Here is a 14906-nt window from a genome sequence, read left to right as displayed (position 1 = left end):
TTGAATCCTTGTAAATCTCTGTCCCCTAAAGGTTACTAAAATACACCTTTTGTCTTTTCCATCTGTAAGGAAATTCTAATTGTGTGGCCAAATCCTTCCAGCTTCCTGGAGTGTCCATTTTTCTCATCTGTAGAATGGGAATGATACCCTCAGGCAGTATGGTATAGCAGGAAAAATATTCTCTAATGAGGCAGAGAGGGGAGTGAGTAAGAGAATTTGGAACTCAAAATTTGAAGGAAAAAAAGTAAAAATTGTTTTTACATGTAACTGGGGAAAAACAAAATATTAAATAAAAAAGAAAGAATACTTTATCTGGCTGTTTCATGATCTTTGTAGTTCTGGCCATGTCACTACTCTCTGTTTTATTATTTGTAAAATGCAAAGATTGACCTTGATAACCTTTCTAAAACTATGATCCTGTGAGACTAAGTCGCTTAATGTCCCTCTGCCTCAGTTTCCTCAACTGTGAAATGGGAATAAGAACAGCATCAACCTGCCAGGGTTATTGTGATGGTGAAATGAAATAATATTTGCAAAGTGCTTAGCACAGCACCTGGCACATAGTAGGTATTTAATAAATGCTTGTTCTCTTCTCCTTTGCCCTCTCCTTTCAACCTTACTCCTCTCTCCTTCAGCAGGAAGCAGACTGTCTGTGAGGTGCCCAGCTGAACTCTCTAGTGTTCCTAGATGGACAAGAATCTGGGCTTTTCCCTAATCCTTTCCCCACCAAGATTTACTCACCTTCTTCTATTCCCTCAGAGCCTTGCTCTAAGTATTCCAACTAGCCAGTAGGCCAACTTTTTCTGTCTTTACAGTTAGCCTTGTCATACCCCTAGTCAATATTACAGAGATAGGAAATTTGACCTATGGTAAGGAAACCATAGGGAACTCCCAGGTAAGAAAAGTCACTCTACCAATGCAGGTCAGCAAGTTATAATCTTAGAAAGGAGCTCCAAGGCCACTTAGAGGTTAAGTGACTTTCCCTGAGTCACAACAAATCTGCTTCAGAATTGGGACTTGAACCAAGACTTCCTGACCCCAAGATCAGCTGATCCCCCCATTACGTGACCATAAGATAATTTCATTGTCAGCTCTGTAAAGGAGTGCATGGGAAAGAGTTCATCTAGTTCCCGGGCCAGAGAGAATTTTTCATTTTTTAAGGTGTTGTCCATGCCTTAACCCATAGGGGTGAGCAATATGGAGGTTTTAGGCAACATGCAAATCACCAGAAGACGCAAATGTTGGAGAGGAGAGGAGGGGGGGTGGGGTGCCTTTGAATCAAGCTCAGCAACTCATTCTCCTGCTAAGGCAAGTCATACAGGACTATAGATTCAGAGCCAGAAAGGTCACCTAGTCTTGCCCCATTACTTTACAAATAAGCAAACTGAAGCCTGGCAAGGACAAATGATTTGCCCGTTGTCACACAGGTAGTAAATGTCTTCTGACTTAATATCCAGAGCTTTCCTAGGAATAGGAGAATGAGAAGTCTATTATTCTTCCCTGTAATATAAAAAGAGTGAGTGTTTTCTGCACAATAGAACCTTCCCATAATGCTCTTCTAGTATTCCACAGAGTGGGACAAACTTAGGGATAAGAAGCATTCAAAAGGAGTTCTTGGGGCACTATAGTAACTAATGCCCCTTGGGGCAGGGGGCTGGGAGGGGTGGTGGACAATGGATCTTCTGTTTGGCAACAATAGCCAGTGCAAGTCTTCCCTGATCTCTCCCCTCTCTTCCAATCCTTTTGGGATTTATATGAGTACCTCCTCACTCTTGAAATCACTTTATAGCATTCTGCACATGCTTTATATTTACTTGATCCATCTCCCCTCTGTGCCCTGTGAGGACGAAATGCTTCATCCTTAGCTCAGAAAAAAATGCCTTGTGCATGATTGGTGCTTAATAAAAGGTCTATGGGAAGGAATTAGTGAATCTTGTTTCTGGAGCTTTCAAATCAGATTGTCAAATTTATGACTGTGAAATTGAAAATCAGCATTCAATGACCCTCTTAAGAATATGGAGGGCAGCAAAGTGGCACAGTGGATAAAGCACCAGCCTGGGATTCAGAAGGACCTGAGTTCAAATCCAACCTCAGACAATTAATACTTACTAGCTATGTGACCCTGGACAAGTCACTTAACCCTCATTGCCCCACCCCAAAATTAAAAAAAGAATGGGGAGGAATTCTGAGGCAGCATGGCTGAAGACTGGACTGGGAGTCAGAAGGGTTGGGTCCTAATTCCAGCTCTCCAGCTAGCTGAGGGATGTTGACCTGTCACTTACACCCTCTGGGACTCAGCATTTGAAGGGCTGTCATGTTGAAGAGCCATCAGGCTTGTTCTGTCTGGCCTTAGAGGGCAAAACTAGAAACTCACTATTTCTGGAAGCAGTCTGTTCCACTACTATGCAGCTCTCACTGATAGAAAGTTGTTCCTTAAAGGGATGGGCCACTGAGGTCCATCCATCTGTGAAATGCCAGGATGCTGTGCTTCGGGGAATTCTCCTTTACAATATGAAATGGTTGGAAGAGTTGCTCTCCAAGGTTCTTTCCACATCTAACAGTTTATGAATTTACAAAATGAGGGGGAAAAAAAGTATCTCCTCTTGGATGGAGAAAAAAAATAGTCTCCTATTGGATGAAGGGGGAAAAAAACATTAGTCTCCTGTTAGATGGAGGAAAAATAAATTAGTTTTCCATTGGACAGATTGGAGTCTATGGGATGTCTCAAACTGGATGCCCCATAGACATCTGAAGTGCAATATATCCAAAGCTTAACTCATTGTCTTTCCTTTCAAATTCTCTGTTCTTAATTTCCCTGTTACTGTCAGGGGTACCACCATCCTCCCAATCCCTCGGGCTTACAACCTGGATGTCCCTCAGTACCTCAATATGTCATGCCCTATTGTAACCTGTAACCAAGTCCTGTCTGATCTACCTTTGTAACCTCTCTCCTAGGTGCCCTCTTCTGTTACTACCAAAACTTGCTGCAGGCCCTCATCACCTCACACCTGGACTATTGCAATAGCTGGCTGGTGAGTCTACCTCCCTTGGGTCTCTTCCCACCCCACCCTTCCACCACTCATCTCTCTAATCCATTGCCCTAAAGCACAGGTCCATCCATGTCACCATGCTGCTCAATAAACTCCTATCACCTCCAGCATCAATTGCAAAATCTTCTATTTAGCTTTTTAAACTCTTCATAACTGGGCCTCTTCATATCTCTCCCTTTGCAATCTCCTTATACCCTGTTCCCATCCTCCATGTACTTTGTGAGACAGCAACACTGGCTTCTTGTTGTTTGTCAAATAGGACACTCCATGTCCCAACTCTGGGCATTTTTTTCTGGCTGTCTCTTATCCCTGGAATACGCTTCCTCCTTATTTCTCCTTCCTTCTTCTCTGGATTCCTTCAAGTCCCAATTAAAATCCCACCTTCTCCAAGAAACATTTATTAAACTCCCACTATGTGCTGAGCACTGAGCTAAATGCTGAGGACTTTTTTAAAAGACAAAAACAATCCCTGTTCTAACAGAGTGTACAGTCTAATGGGACTGTTAACATGCAAATAAGGATGTACATATATACATGCAGGAAAAATTAGAGAAAACCTCAGATGGATGGCATTCAATAGAAAATATCAGCTCTTTACGATAACCTTACCCATTCTTGGAAAACTCAGGACTCAATACCACCAGGCTTGCAGATTCCCTCTGCCTGAACAGAGACAGCTTCTTATTAGACCAGGGTAGGGCCAGGAAGCAGCATGTGTTCCAATAGGATGGGCTACTTTCCCACACTCTCTGTAATCAGACCCCATTAAAGTCCTTCCTTTTTCTGGTGTGAATGTCAAGATTCCTGGGTTGTGTTAATCTAATGTAATCTTCAAAAGCTTCCCCCTTCCAGGAGGAAATATCTGCTCTCTGCCCCAGATGAGATTTCCTTAGGTGTGTTATTAATATACCACTTGGAGCTCTCAGAATGCTGAATAATTCAAGGTTTGTTTAGCAGGGAGAGTATATCATCCCCTAATTTATGTTTTATCTTATCTTCATTCCTCCTTCCTTCTTCGATGCACCCGTTCCCCCCCACCACACTCCTGAAATTGCTTGCTGCTTACACATGCTGATATACTCTCCCTACTGCTGCTGGGGAGGGAAGGCCTTGCATTTCTGTTCAGCTACCCAGCTTTTCACTCAGCTTTGATCTACTAGGCCCTGCAAGAAAAGGACTGCTAGACATTGTTCCAGAGCCTGAGATGGGCAAGGACAGATTACCCTGTAGTACCACTGATGAAGCATGTGGGAGAGTAAAGAATAAAGAAATACACAGGGACAGAAAAAATTTTTAAAAGATAGTTAATCATGTAATAGCAAAGGCTATGTCTCCCACCAAGGGTCAGCCCAAGTTCTCCACTACAATGTCAAGAGAGCTGGAGGAAGTCTCCCAGTAATCTGTTGTGTTTCAAGAGAGGTATTGACATTACTCCAAAGTGCTATGGGTAGGTTAGACTTGAAGGACTATGAGAAATTCCCTTTGCTCCTGCTGTTTGATGAAACCATAGCCTATTCATCAATATGTTACTTGTTTCCAGAATGTTCTAACCACATCTTGGTCACTGTACCTGCTAATTCCATTCTGTACTTCTATCAGTTGTCACTTAATGAATGTTTATTGATTGACTAAATGACAGACTTATCTTCCAACTCTGTGTTCTTGTTGTTGTTCAGTTGTTTTTCAGTTGTATCTGACTCTCCATGACCCTATTTGAGGTTTTCTTGGTAAAGATACAGGAATGGTTTGCCATCTCCTTCTCCAGCTTATTTTACATTTGAAGAAATATAGGCAAACAGAGTTAAATGACTTGCCCAGGGTCTCCTAGATAGTAAGAGTTTGAGGTTGGATTTGAACACAAGTCTTCCTGACTCCAGGCCTGGTGCTCTATCCATGGTACCACCTACCTGCCCCTTTTGATTCTGTACTAAACTAATTTACCTATGTCATCTCATTTTCTTTTCTTTTCCTTGTGAAACCAGAAGAAAAAGACTATAAATTGCTCAAATGTAAGGTCCCTGAGAAAGGGATTGTTTAATCTATTTCATTCCCAGTGTCCCAAACAACATAAAGTAGCTACTTAACAAATGCTATGGCATCAGTATATTGATTCATTCAGGATTACTCAGTTCAGATGGAACACTTGGCTATGGCCTCCATTAATGTGTACTACAGCCTACTTCTTCTCAAACTCGCAAGAGCTGAATGTTCAAATTTTAGCCTGAGAAATTACACCTCAGAAATCAACAAAACCTACAAATCAGGACTCAGTTTATTATTTAATTGACTGCTTAAGAAAGTGATGGAGAAAATGTTTAATAATTAAGATTAAACTTAAAAGTGTGTCACAGACACTTTGTTTTGCTGGAGAACTGGTTGTTAACCACTGACCACCACTGCTATAAGAATAAAGGACAATACTTAGGCTAAAGAAGAGAAATTCACAGAGTACTGTGGTAAAAATTATTTGTGGTAAAAAAATTATTGGAATTTTAGCTGACTCATTTGGGAGGGGCCACACCTTGCCCACCCTGAAGTTACGTTTGCTACTGAGGTCAGAAGGAGAACTCTCCATAGGCAGTTTTTGAAGGACCTCCCTTTTGGGGGAGGAAGATTGAATGTTCCCTGAGGGGAGGCTGCTTCTGCCTTTGTGGTGGCTTGAGCAACTGTAGACATCCTACATGTGGTAAGTGAATGCAAATTCCTTTGAATTAGCTTAATTGGAAACAATCTGGGGATTGCATAGGCTAAGTTTAGAGTTAAGAGAATTTATCTGTATTTTCCTTTTCCTACTTCCTTATCTTTGATTTTTATTAATTTCACCTTTGTTGTTTAATTAATTCCCAAGTAATAAAATCTGATCCTTTTATGGAAAAGAAGCTGCAAGGCTCCTTTCTTATTGGCCTGGGAGAAATATCTAAAAGGGCAGTTAAGAGGGGAGGGAGCTTTGAATCTAAAGGTCCCTCATTATTTCCGGGACCCCAATAGTTTGGTGAGCCACCCAATTAACACTCTGTATATTAAATTTCAGCCCTCACAGTACTAAGTAAAATTTTTAAATAGTAGATGGATTGGGATGTAGATTAATGTAGGGAGTACCCATAGCAATGAAATCTCAGATACATGAAAGTATAAGAAGAATTTCTCTAATCTCATTCCAGCATCAAGTCTGTTCATGTTACTCCTCTACTCTACAAACTTCAGTGGCTCCCCAGTCAAACAACAAACCTGTCACTCAAGGACTTGTACTGTTTCTAGCCTGCATTTCCAAGACTTGTTTCCTATTATTCTCCTTCATGACCTCAACATTCCTAGACCATTAGGTGTTCCCTGAATTCACCCATTTCTAAACATTCATAAAGGTCATTATTCATTTCCAGAGTGGGCTCCTTCTTTTTTGCCTTTCAGAATTCACCTATTCCTTCAAGGCCCAGTTTAGTCAGGTACTACTTCTTCATGAAATTTTCCCCGATGCCCAAACTGAAGGAGTTTCCCTCTCCTTAAATTTCCCCACAGTATTTAATAGTGACATCTCCTTTGTTCCCTTCCCCCTTCATGCCCTACAATGTATTCTACTTATCTGTGTAAATTGATGTTGAATGGAAGCACTTTGTGGGCAAAAGCTCTCCTATTTTCTGCATTCTAGAATGACCATGACTAAGTATAAAACTTTACCCTGTATAAGTATTTAATAAATATTTGTGGAACTGAATGCACAGACTAAGGCATCTGTCTACTGAAAACCATAACTGACAAGTGTGTGGGGCATTCTTCCATTCAAAGCACAAACCAATAGTTATTGTCCTGGTTGGGCAAGTCCCCTCATCTGAACCTCAGTTTTCTCCTCTGTAAAGTAGAGGAGTTCAACTAGATGGACCTCTGAGTACCTTGCAATGCTAAATCTATGATGACATGATCTTTTCTCACATGTAGGAGGGAAGGCAAATGTAATTATCCATCCACTTTGTACAAATAGGGAAACTGAGGTAGGGAGCTAGTCAAGGTCACAAAACTCCCTGTGGGTGGGGTCAGGTTTCTTCTCTCCTAGGCCAAATGTTCTTTTCATATAGACCTGGATTCAAAGGGCTTTATATTCAGAGAAAGGTAATAACAACAATATTTGTGAAGCATGTTGTGAAGCACTTTTATTCTCACAACAACCCTTGGGGGTAAGTGCTATTATGACCTCCATTTGATAGATGAGAAAACTGAGTCAGACAGAGGTGAAGTGACTTGCCTATGGTCACACAGCTAGTAAGTGTCTAAGGCCAGTTTTGTATTCTGGAGTTCCTGACTCCAGGACCAGTGCTCTGTCCATGGTACCACCAAAGATTTCATAGCAACCCTCCCTTCTAACAGCTCTTCTTGGTCACCCCAATTTCTCCTCTCCTACCTTTTGTTGGCAGCAACGGGGATTCTCCATCCCTTGATCTGGCTCAGCTCTGTGTCTGAGATCTCAATCTGCAAAGGCAGCCTTGGGACCCAGACAGTCACTTCGAGCTGAGTGGTGAAATGCTGGTAAGTGAAGTTCACGATGGTGTCCACTTTGCTCTTCATCTCCTTTCCATTCACAAAGATGGAGTCACAGCTGTCAGAGACCTGTGGGGGGGGGGGGAGAGAGAGAGAAATCTCAAGATGCATTATGGGTGGCAGGGCAGAGCAGGGCAGGGATGGGGGAGATGGGGAGATGCTCAAGTTCACGCCAGAGAGCCAACTCTCATTTATTAGCCTCCAAGACAACACTAATAATATGAATTGTACACACAGTAATTTGTGTGTTCTAATTAGTAGCAAACAGTGATAAATGGGCCCCAGGGAAACCATTCTGTGCTGCTCAATCCAGATGAGGAAAACTACAAAAAATAATTGAACAGCGTTACATAACTACTACTGGGTTTTCAGCACCTCTTCCCTCCCTCCTTCCCAACTCTCCTTCACTACCCAAATGCCAGATGTATTCAACCTCACATGAATCAAACTTCAGGTACATCAATTTCTATGCTTGTAACAATTTTTAAAAAATAATGCATAAAAGATGGCCATATGTTACAAACAAATTACTTTGTTCTCAGCCATAAACAGGATGGGGAGGGGGGAGTGGAAATAGAGGGACAGATCCAGGAACTGTGGAGGTTTGTGATAAATTAGAATCTTTGTAAGTAAAGTACTTAAGAGATAAATACCAAGCTTAGGCATAATTATTTTCAGACATTTAAACTGCAATCTGATAGCACAGAAGTGAGGAAGTAATTCTTCTGTTAGGGCCACTAGCTTTAGCTCCAGGAGGCAGCGTGGCAAGAATGGGCGAATTGGAAATCAAAGGACCTGGGTTGGAATTCTGGCTCTGACATTACCTCCCTGTGTGACCTTGGACAAATGACTTCATTTCTTTGAGTCTCAGTTTCTGCATAGGTAAAATGAGGAGGTGGTTCCCCTCTAAGCCTATGACCCTATGATTTTTGCTAAAGGGTGTCCAGAAGACAGCAAGTGGGATGGTGAAATACCACATTCCAGCCCACAGCTCTCCATTTCCCCCACAATAATAGCATGGAAGACTTTGTCAAATGTTTTGCTAAAATTTAAGTAAACTATATGTACAATGTTCCCTTGATTTACCACTAATTCCTATCACAAAAGGCCAGCATGATCCATTCTGGATGAAGCCACCATGCCAGATCTTGGTGAGTGTCCCGGAAGTTCTATGCATCCTCACTGGCTCCTGCAGCCAGTGGCTATGAATTCTTCTTACAATTTGTTATTGTCTCTCTCCTGGGTTTCCATACTCTTTGTAGTTTTTAAAATCAAAGAATTTTACTTAAAATAATGGTTCGCATTGATAATGTTTAACATTTGCCAAGCACTTTACATACAGTGTCTCATTGTATCCCCACAATAACCCTAGGAGGTAAATGCTTTTATTGTCCCCATTTGTCAGATTAAAAAAAAACAACACCTGAGGCTAAGTGATTATATCATTATGTCATAGTCATTGTCATCATCATTGTCATCACAACTAGCATTTCCATAGCACTTAAAGGTTTTCTGAGCACTTTATAGACATTATCTTATTTGATCTTCACAACAATCCTGGGAGGTGGTTGCTATTATTATCCCCATTTTACAGATGAAGAACTTGAGGCTAAAAGGAATTATATGACATACAACCACCACCACTACTGCTGCTGCTGCTACTACTACTACTACCACTACTACTACTACCACTACTACTACTACTACTACTACTACTACTACTACTACTACTACTACTACTACTACCACTACTACTACTACTACTACTACTACTACTACTACGACTACTACCACTACTACTACTACTACTACTACTACTACTACTACTACTGATAATAATAATAATAGTAGTAGTAGTAATTATTATTATTATGATGTTAGCATTTACATAGAGTTTTAAGTTTTACAAAGGGCTTTACATATTGATAGGAAAGATGTGTCCTCCTCAGCAGGCAAGATACATTATCCAAGTCCTAGGAGCTCCTCTCCCCCCACTACCTCCATCATTCTTTCCTTTTCCCTGATGAGTCAACAGAGGTTTTCTAAAGTTAGAGAACAAAGGATTGTAAAATCTCAGGGTGTAGTTGTCCCACGGGGTGGGGTCAGCAGTGGCACCACATCTGGGGGGAGTGGTCTACATGTTTAGATTTGTCAAGAAGAATGTGAACCCAGATTGGGGAGGGACCTTGTGTTGGATCTAGGATAAAAAGGAGGACTTCACTGGGACAAGTTGCTGTACTCCTTTGGGGTGCTTGTCCATTCTTGCAAGACCAAGAATAAATGGCTTTCCTTCTTTGCACCAGACCGGGAGTCATGCCTTGATTTACCCGTTTCTCACACATATCTCATTTCATTGGATCTCACAAAAATCCTGGGATGTAGATGCTATTATGATCTTCCTTTTATATCTGAGGAACTTGAGCCTGAGTGAAGTTAAATTACTTTCCCAGAGATCACATGGCTAAGTAAGGGTCTGAGGCTGGATTTGAAATCAGGCCTTCCTGTTTCTAAGTCCAGAACTACAAGAATCTCTTCTATAGCACTGCTAACAAGTGTTCCTAGCACAGTGCATGAACACATAGTTGGTGCTTAATAAATGTTTATTGATTGATAGTTTTCAAATCTCCAAATGATAGGGTTGGGCTGCTAGGTGGCACAATGGATAGAGTGCCAGGCCAGGACTTAGGAATACTCATCTTGTTAAGTTGAAATCTGGCTTCAGACATTTACTATCTGTCTGACCTTGGACAAATCACTTAACCCTATTTGCCTCAGTTTCCTTATCTGTAAAAGGAGCTGCAGAAGGAAATTACAAATCACTCCAGTATTTTTGCCAAGAAAACCTCAAATGAGGTCATAAAGAATCAGACATGACTAAAATGACTGAACAACAATAATAGGGTTTCTACTACTTTCCAAAGCAAATCATTCCATTTCAAGGCCACTCCAATGGCTAGGAAACTTTTCCTTGCATCCAAGAAAAGCCATGTACACATTTTATTTCTATACATATCTCAGTTCCCCAATTAGACTCTAGACTCTTTGAGGGCAAAGAACACATCTTATTTATCTTCTCATATCCCTTGGTACCTAAAGTACAAGACCTTGGACAAGGTCAAAACTCAGCAAACATTCATTTGAATTAATTTTGTATCATGTTTAGTTTGCAGATAAATTGTGGAATTACCTCTTTAGTGAATTTATCATTTTTTTTCTTTGCCCAGGGGAACATTTAAATGAGATAGCTGCATTCCCAGATCTATACCCACTGAGTAAAGGAAAAGAAGGGCCAGAAATAGACTGGTAAAATGGGAAGAATTACAAGTGGAATTAAACATTGACAAAGATAACATATAAAACAAATAATCAAAATTTTTGAGCATATTTGAGCACTGTGTATTTGCAGAGAAATAAAGACATTTCCCCATGCATGTCAATGGTACAGAGGACATCACTGTCACGTGCATATTAAAGGGACAAAAGACATCTCTAAAAACAGCAACAGCAAAAAATTTTCCTTAACTCAAAAAAAAAAACCAAACCCAGAACTTCCTTAAGGGTCCCACTTTCACCATGGTGACTACAAAGTGTCGGGCAGTCCCTAGCAGGTACCTCTACTTCAGACTTGAGCTAACTTCTCCCCTCTACCCACAGGAGGAGAACACAAGCAAAATCCAGATTCCTCCTGGTTCATCCTGGGTCCTCTACTCCCACTGAGTACAGATAGAGAACAGGTTGGTGGCAGGACCATCTCTAGCAGAAAGTAAACTCAACGGGTACAAACTTGACTCAGCATCTCACCTTTTTCCTTGAACCCCAAACTCTTTTCTCAATATCCCTCTTTCTGCTGTTGACACCACTGGTCAACCAGGTTCTAAACTCCAAAGACATCTTTGGCTACTCACCCCAAGTAGAGAAGAATCTGAGTATCAGTCAATGAGCATATTAAATGCCTACTCTGCCAGACACTGTGCTAAGTTCAGATACAAAGAAAAGCAAATGACAGTCCCTGTTCTTGAGGGGCTCACAGTCTGATGGGGAAGACAGCATGCAGTTTGTTCTTAAAACAAGCTAGAAACAAGATAAATTTGAAATAATCAATAGAGGTAAGGCACAAGAATTAAGAGGTACCAGACTAATCCAATTTTAAATGTCAAAAGGCATGAAAACAAAACCAAGTTCTTTCCATTCTTTTGAGTTAAACAGTCTCTGAGGTCCCTTCTAAATATGATATCCTGTCATGTTGTGAAGTATTTGGCCTGGAAAAAGAGAATATTTAAGGGGTACAGGCTAGATGGCTTCGAGTATTTGAAGGGGTGCCTTGTATAACCATAATAATAACCATAGCTAGCATTTTAAGAACAACTATTATGTGCCAGGCACTGTGTAAAGTGCTTTACAAATTTAATTTCATTTGTTCCTCACAATAATGCTTAGGTAGGTATTATTATTATTATTATTATTATTATTATTATTATTATTATTATTATTATTATTATTATACCATTTTTATAGCTGAGGAGACTGAAGCAAACAGAGGTTAAGTGATTTGCCCAGGCTCCCAAAGCAAGTAAGCATCTGAAGCTGGATTTGAACTCAGGTTTTCCTGATTCTAGGCTGAAGACTCCATCCACTGTGCTACCCAGCTCCTCCTAAGAAGGATCAGACTTATGAGCAGAATTAGGAACAAGAGGCTAAAGGTCAGAAGAGGCAGATTTAGGTATGGCAGAAATGTTTCTAATTATAGCTCATCAAAAGCAGAATAAACTACCTGTGGGGGCAAGGTGGTAATGAGTTTGCCCTCCCTAAAGATATTGAAACAAAGTCTGGATGACCACTTTGGAATTCCATAGAGCAGCATTTTGTTCAGGTAAGGGACAGACTAGACTGTCTTCCATATGCTTTTCTTTTTTGTTTTTCTTTTCTTTTGTTTTGTTTTTACAGGGCAATGAGGGTTAAGTGACTTGTCCAGCGTCACACAGCTAGTTAAGTGTCAAGCATCTGAGGCTGGATTTGAACTCAGGTTCTCCTGAATCCAAGGCCAGTGCTTTATCCACTGTGCCACCTAGCCACCCCCCCCCCATGCTTTTCAATACTAAGTAAGAATCGGTGATTCTGTGAAATGGGGATGTTCAGCTGGGATGAGAAGAAGAGGAGACAAAATATGAGAGCTGGCTTCCAGTATCAGAATACCTGGATGTGAAAGGATTAGTCCTTATTTTCTTGGCCTCACTGGCCAGTAACAGGAGCGATGAGTGCAAATTACAGAAGCAAATTGAAGCATGAAGTAAGGGAAAGTTTCCTAACAATGAGAATCATACAAATTAGGGCTGTCCAAGACAGTCCATTAGATTGTATGACTCTATGACCTTCCAAATTCTAAGCTGGAGCTGCCCTCCTACATCATGATCAACAGGGAAAAATGAACTATGATTTCCCAGAGGAAAATGTTCTGGTATTAACAGGCACAGATGAGGGCAAAAAATAATATCACCCGCCAACCAGCTTTCATATCAGCAGTTCACCAGGGGATGGAAAGAAAGACAAAGGAAAAGATAATTAACAGGAAACTTGAGACTGACCCTGAGTCCTCAGTGCCACCAATATCACAAATGAGGAGGAATATTTAAAAAACGTTGTCATCCCCACTTCACAATGTACCATTGAATGTCTTTAGGAATCTTGGGGCACATTAATCAAGGCTGTTCATTAATAGCAAGAACAGCTGCAATGATATATTACAAGAGCCCTATCTCAGGAATCCACAGAAATCAATCCAGGCAGCCTGAGGCAGAACATTAAAGATGGAGAGATTGTCTTCAGAGATTCTTCCCTCTCTCTGGTACCAAGAGGTTAGAAGAAAGGAGGGAGGACATCTAGGAACAGAGGCAGGAAGTGTGTGAAGGAAGGGGAACTGAGATGAGGAAAACCTTCTCCCTTCTTCACCTGAAGACATCACAGGATTATCCACTTGATTTAAAGCTGGGAGGGACCTCATGAAACAGCTAGTCCAACTCCTACCTTTTATAGACAGGGAAACTGAGGACTGGGTGGTTAAATGACTTACCCAAAGTCACACTAGTTGTAAGCATCATTGGAGGGATTTGCAATCAGGTCCTCTGCCACCAGAAATAGGGCTCTTTCCACGATACTATAATGTTCTCATGTGGAAAACTACGGCTACAGAACGGTGTTTAAGACCTCACATAAGGTCGCTATGTCCTCCTGTTTTGCTTAACTGTTTTATCTTTATAATGAAGGTAGTTGAAGGAGGGGAGGTATAAAGAAGAGAATGTTACTCAGAAATTTAAAAAAATACCAATCTAATATCTCGATCTTCAAGGCTTTGCTCTCTGGTAACTCATCGGAGAAAGAATAACTCTGCATTTTTGCACCTCTAAAAACTGAGGTCTGAACCAGATGAGCTACTGGTAAAGTTATAATGCTAATGACACCAGTTAATTATGTAAAACACTTTTTAAACCTTAAAAGGTTACATAAGTGAAGTTATTGCTACTTTCCATCTTCTTCATCCTACCATGAAAAGAATATTAGACTTGGAGTTAGGAGATTTGGATTTTAGTCCTTGGCTGTGTTACTAACCTTGTGACAAGTCACTTCCTCCCCTCTAGGCCTCAGAATCCTCAACAAAGATGGTAGAGATATGTTAAATCTGAGAGCAAAAGCAATAAGTGATAAAGGCAAAATTTGCCTTGATGTAAGGAAAAACTCCAAAATGGTGAAAAACAACCTTAGAGTACAATGACTGCTCTGCCTTCAACTCTCATTAGAGGTTATTCAGTTAAAGTGGATAACCATCTGTAAGGTGTGTGTCTTGGGGAATTCTTGGTCAGACATTGATTATCGGTTGAACTAGATGGCTTCTGGGGTCCTTCTAAACTCAGACATTCTATGTTCTTGTTGTCCTGACTTTAGCTACATCCTGGGAAAGTCACACCTTATAAGTATATTCTTAGTCTTACAGACTTCAGTATCCTGAATGTCTGTTGTCTCCTAGAATGTCAGAATCAGAAATAACCTCAAAGGCCAACTAGATGTAGGCATGAACAAGAATCCTTTCTGTGGGACAGCTAGGTGGTGCAGTGGATAGAGCACTGACCCTGGACTCAGAAAGACCTGAGTTCAAATCTGGCCTCAGATACTTGACACTTACTAGCGGGGTAACCCTGGGCAAGTCACTTAACCCCAATTGCCTCACCAAAAAGAAAAAAAAAGGATCCTTTTTGAGTGGTCATCCAGACTTTGAAGACTTCTTGAAGACTTCAGTTTTAGCTTGAATACCTCTGATGAGGGAGAACTCACTAC

General features: G+C 40.8%; 1 protein-coding gene across 3 annotated transcripts in view; it reads right to left on the bottom strand.

Moving 5' to 3' along the window:
* The window catches only part of TMEM132B (transmembrane protein 132B), a 691327-nt gene that overhangs the window by 25032 nt on the left and 651389 nt on the right, over positions 1-14906 (bottom strand). For all 3 annotated transcript variants that reach the window (XM_043976443.1, XM_043976445.1, XM_043976444.1), the window contains exon 6: positions 7444-7649. In XM_043976443.1, coding sequence (XP_043832378.1) covers positions 7444-7649 — 206 coding nt within the window. The remainder of the gene's footprint in view (positions 1-7443; positions 7650-14906) is intronic.

This window comes from Dromiciops gliroides, chromosome 1 (assembly GCF_019393635.1).
Source record: "Dromiciops gliroides isolate mDroGli1 chromosome 1, mDroGli1.pri, whole genome shotgun sequence".
NCBI lineage: Eukaryota > Metazoa > Chordata > Mammalia > Microbiotheria > Microbiotheriidae > Dromiciops > Dromiciops gliroides.
This window is presented reverse-complemented; position numbering and strand designations above follow the sequence as displayed.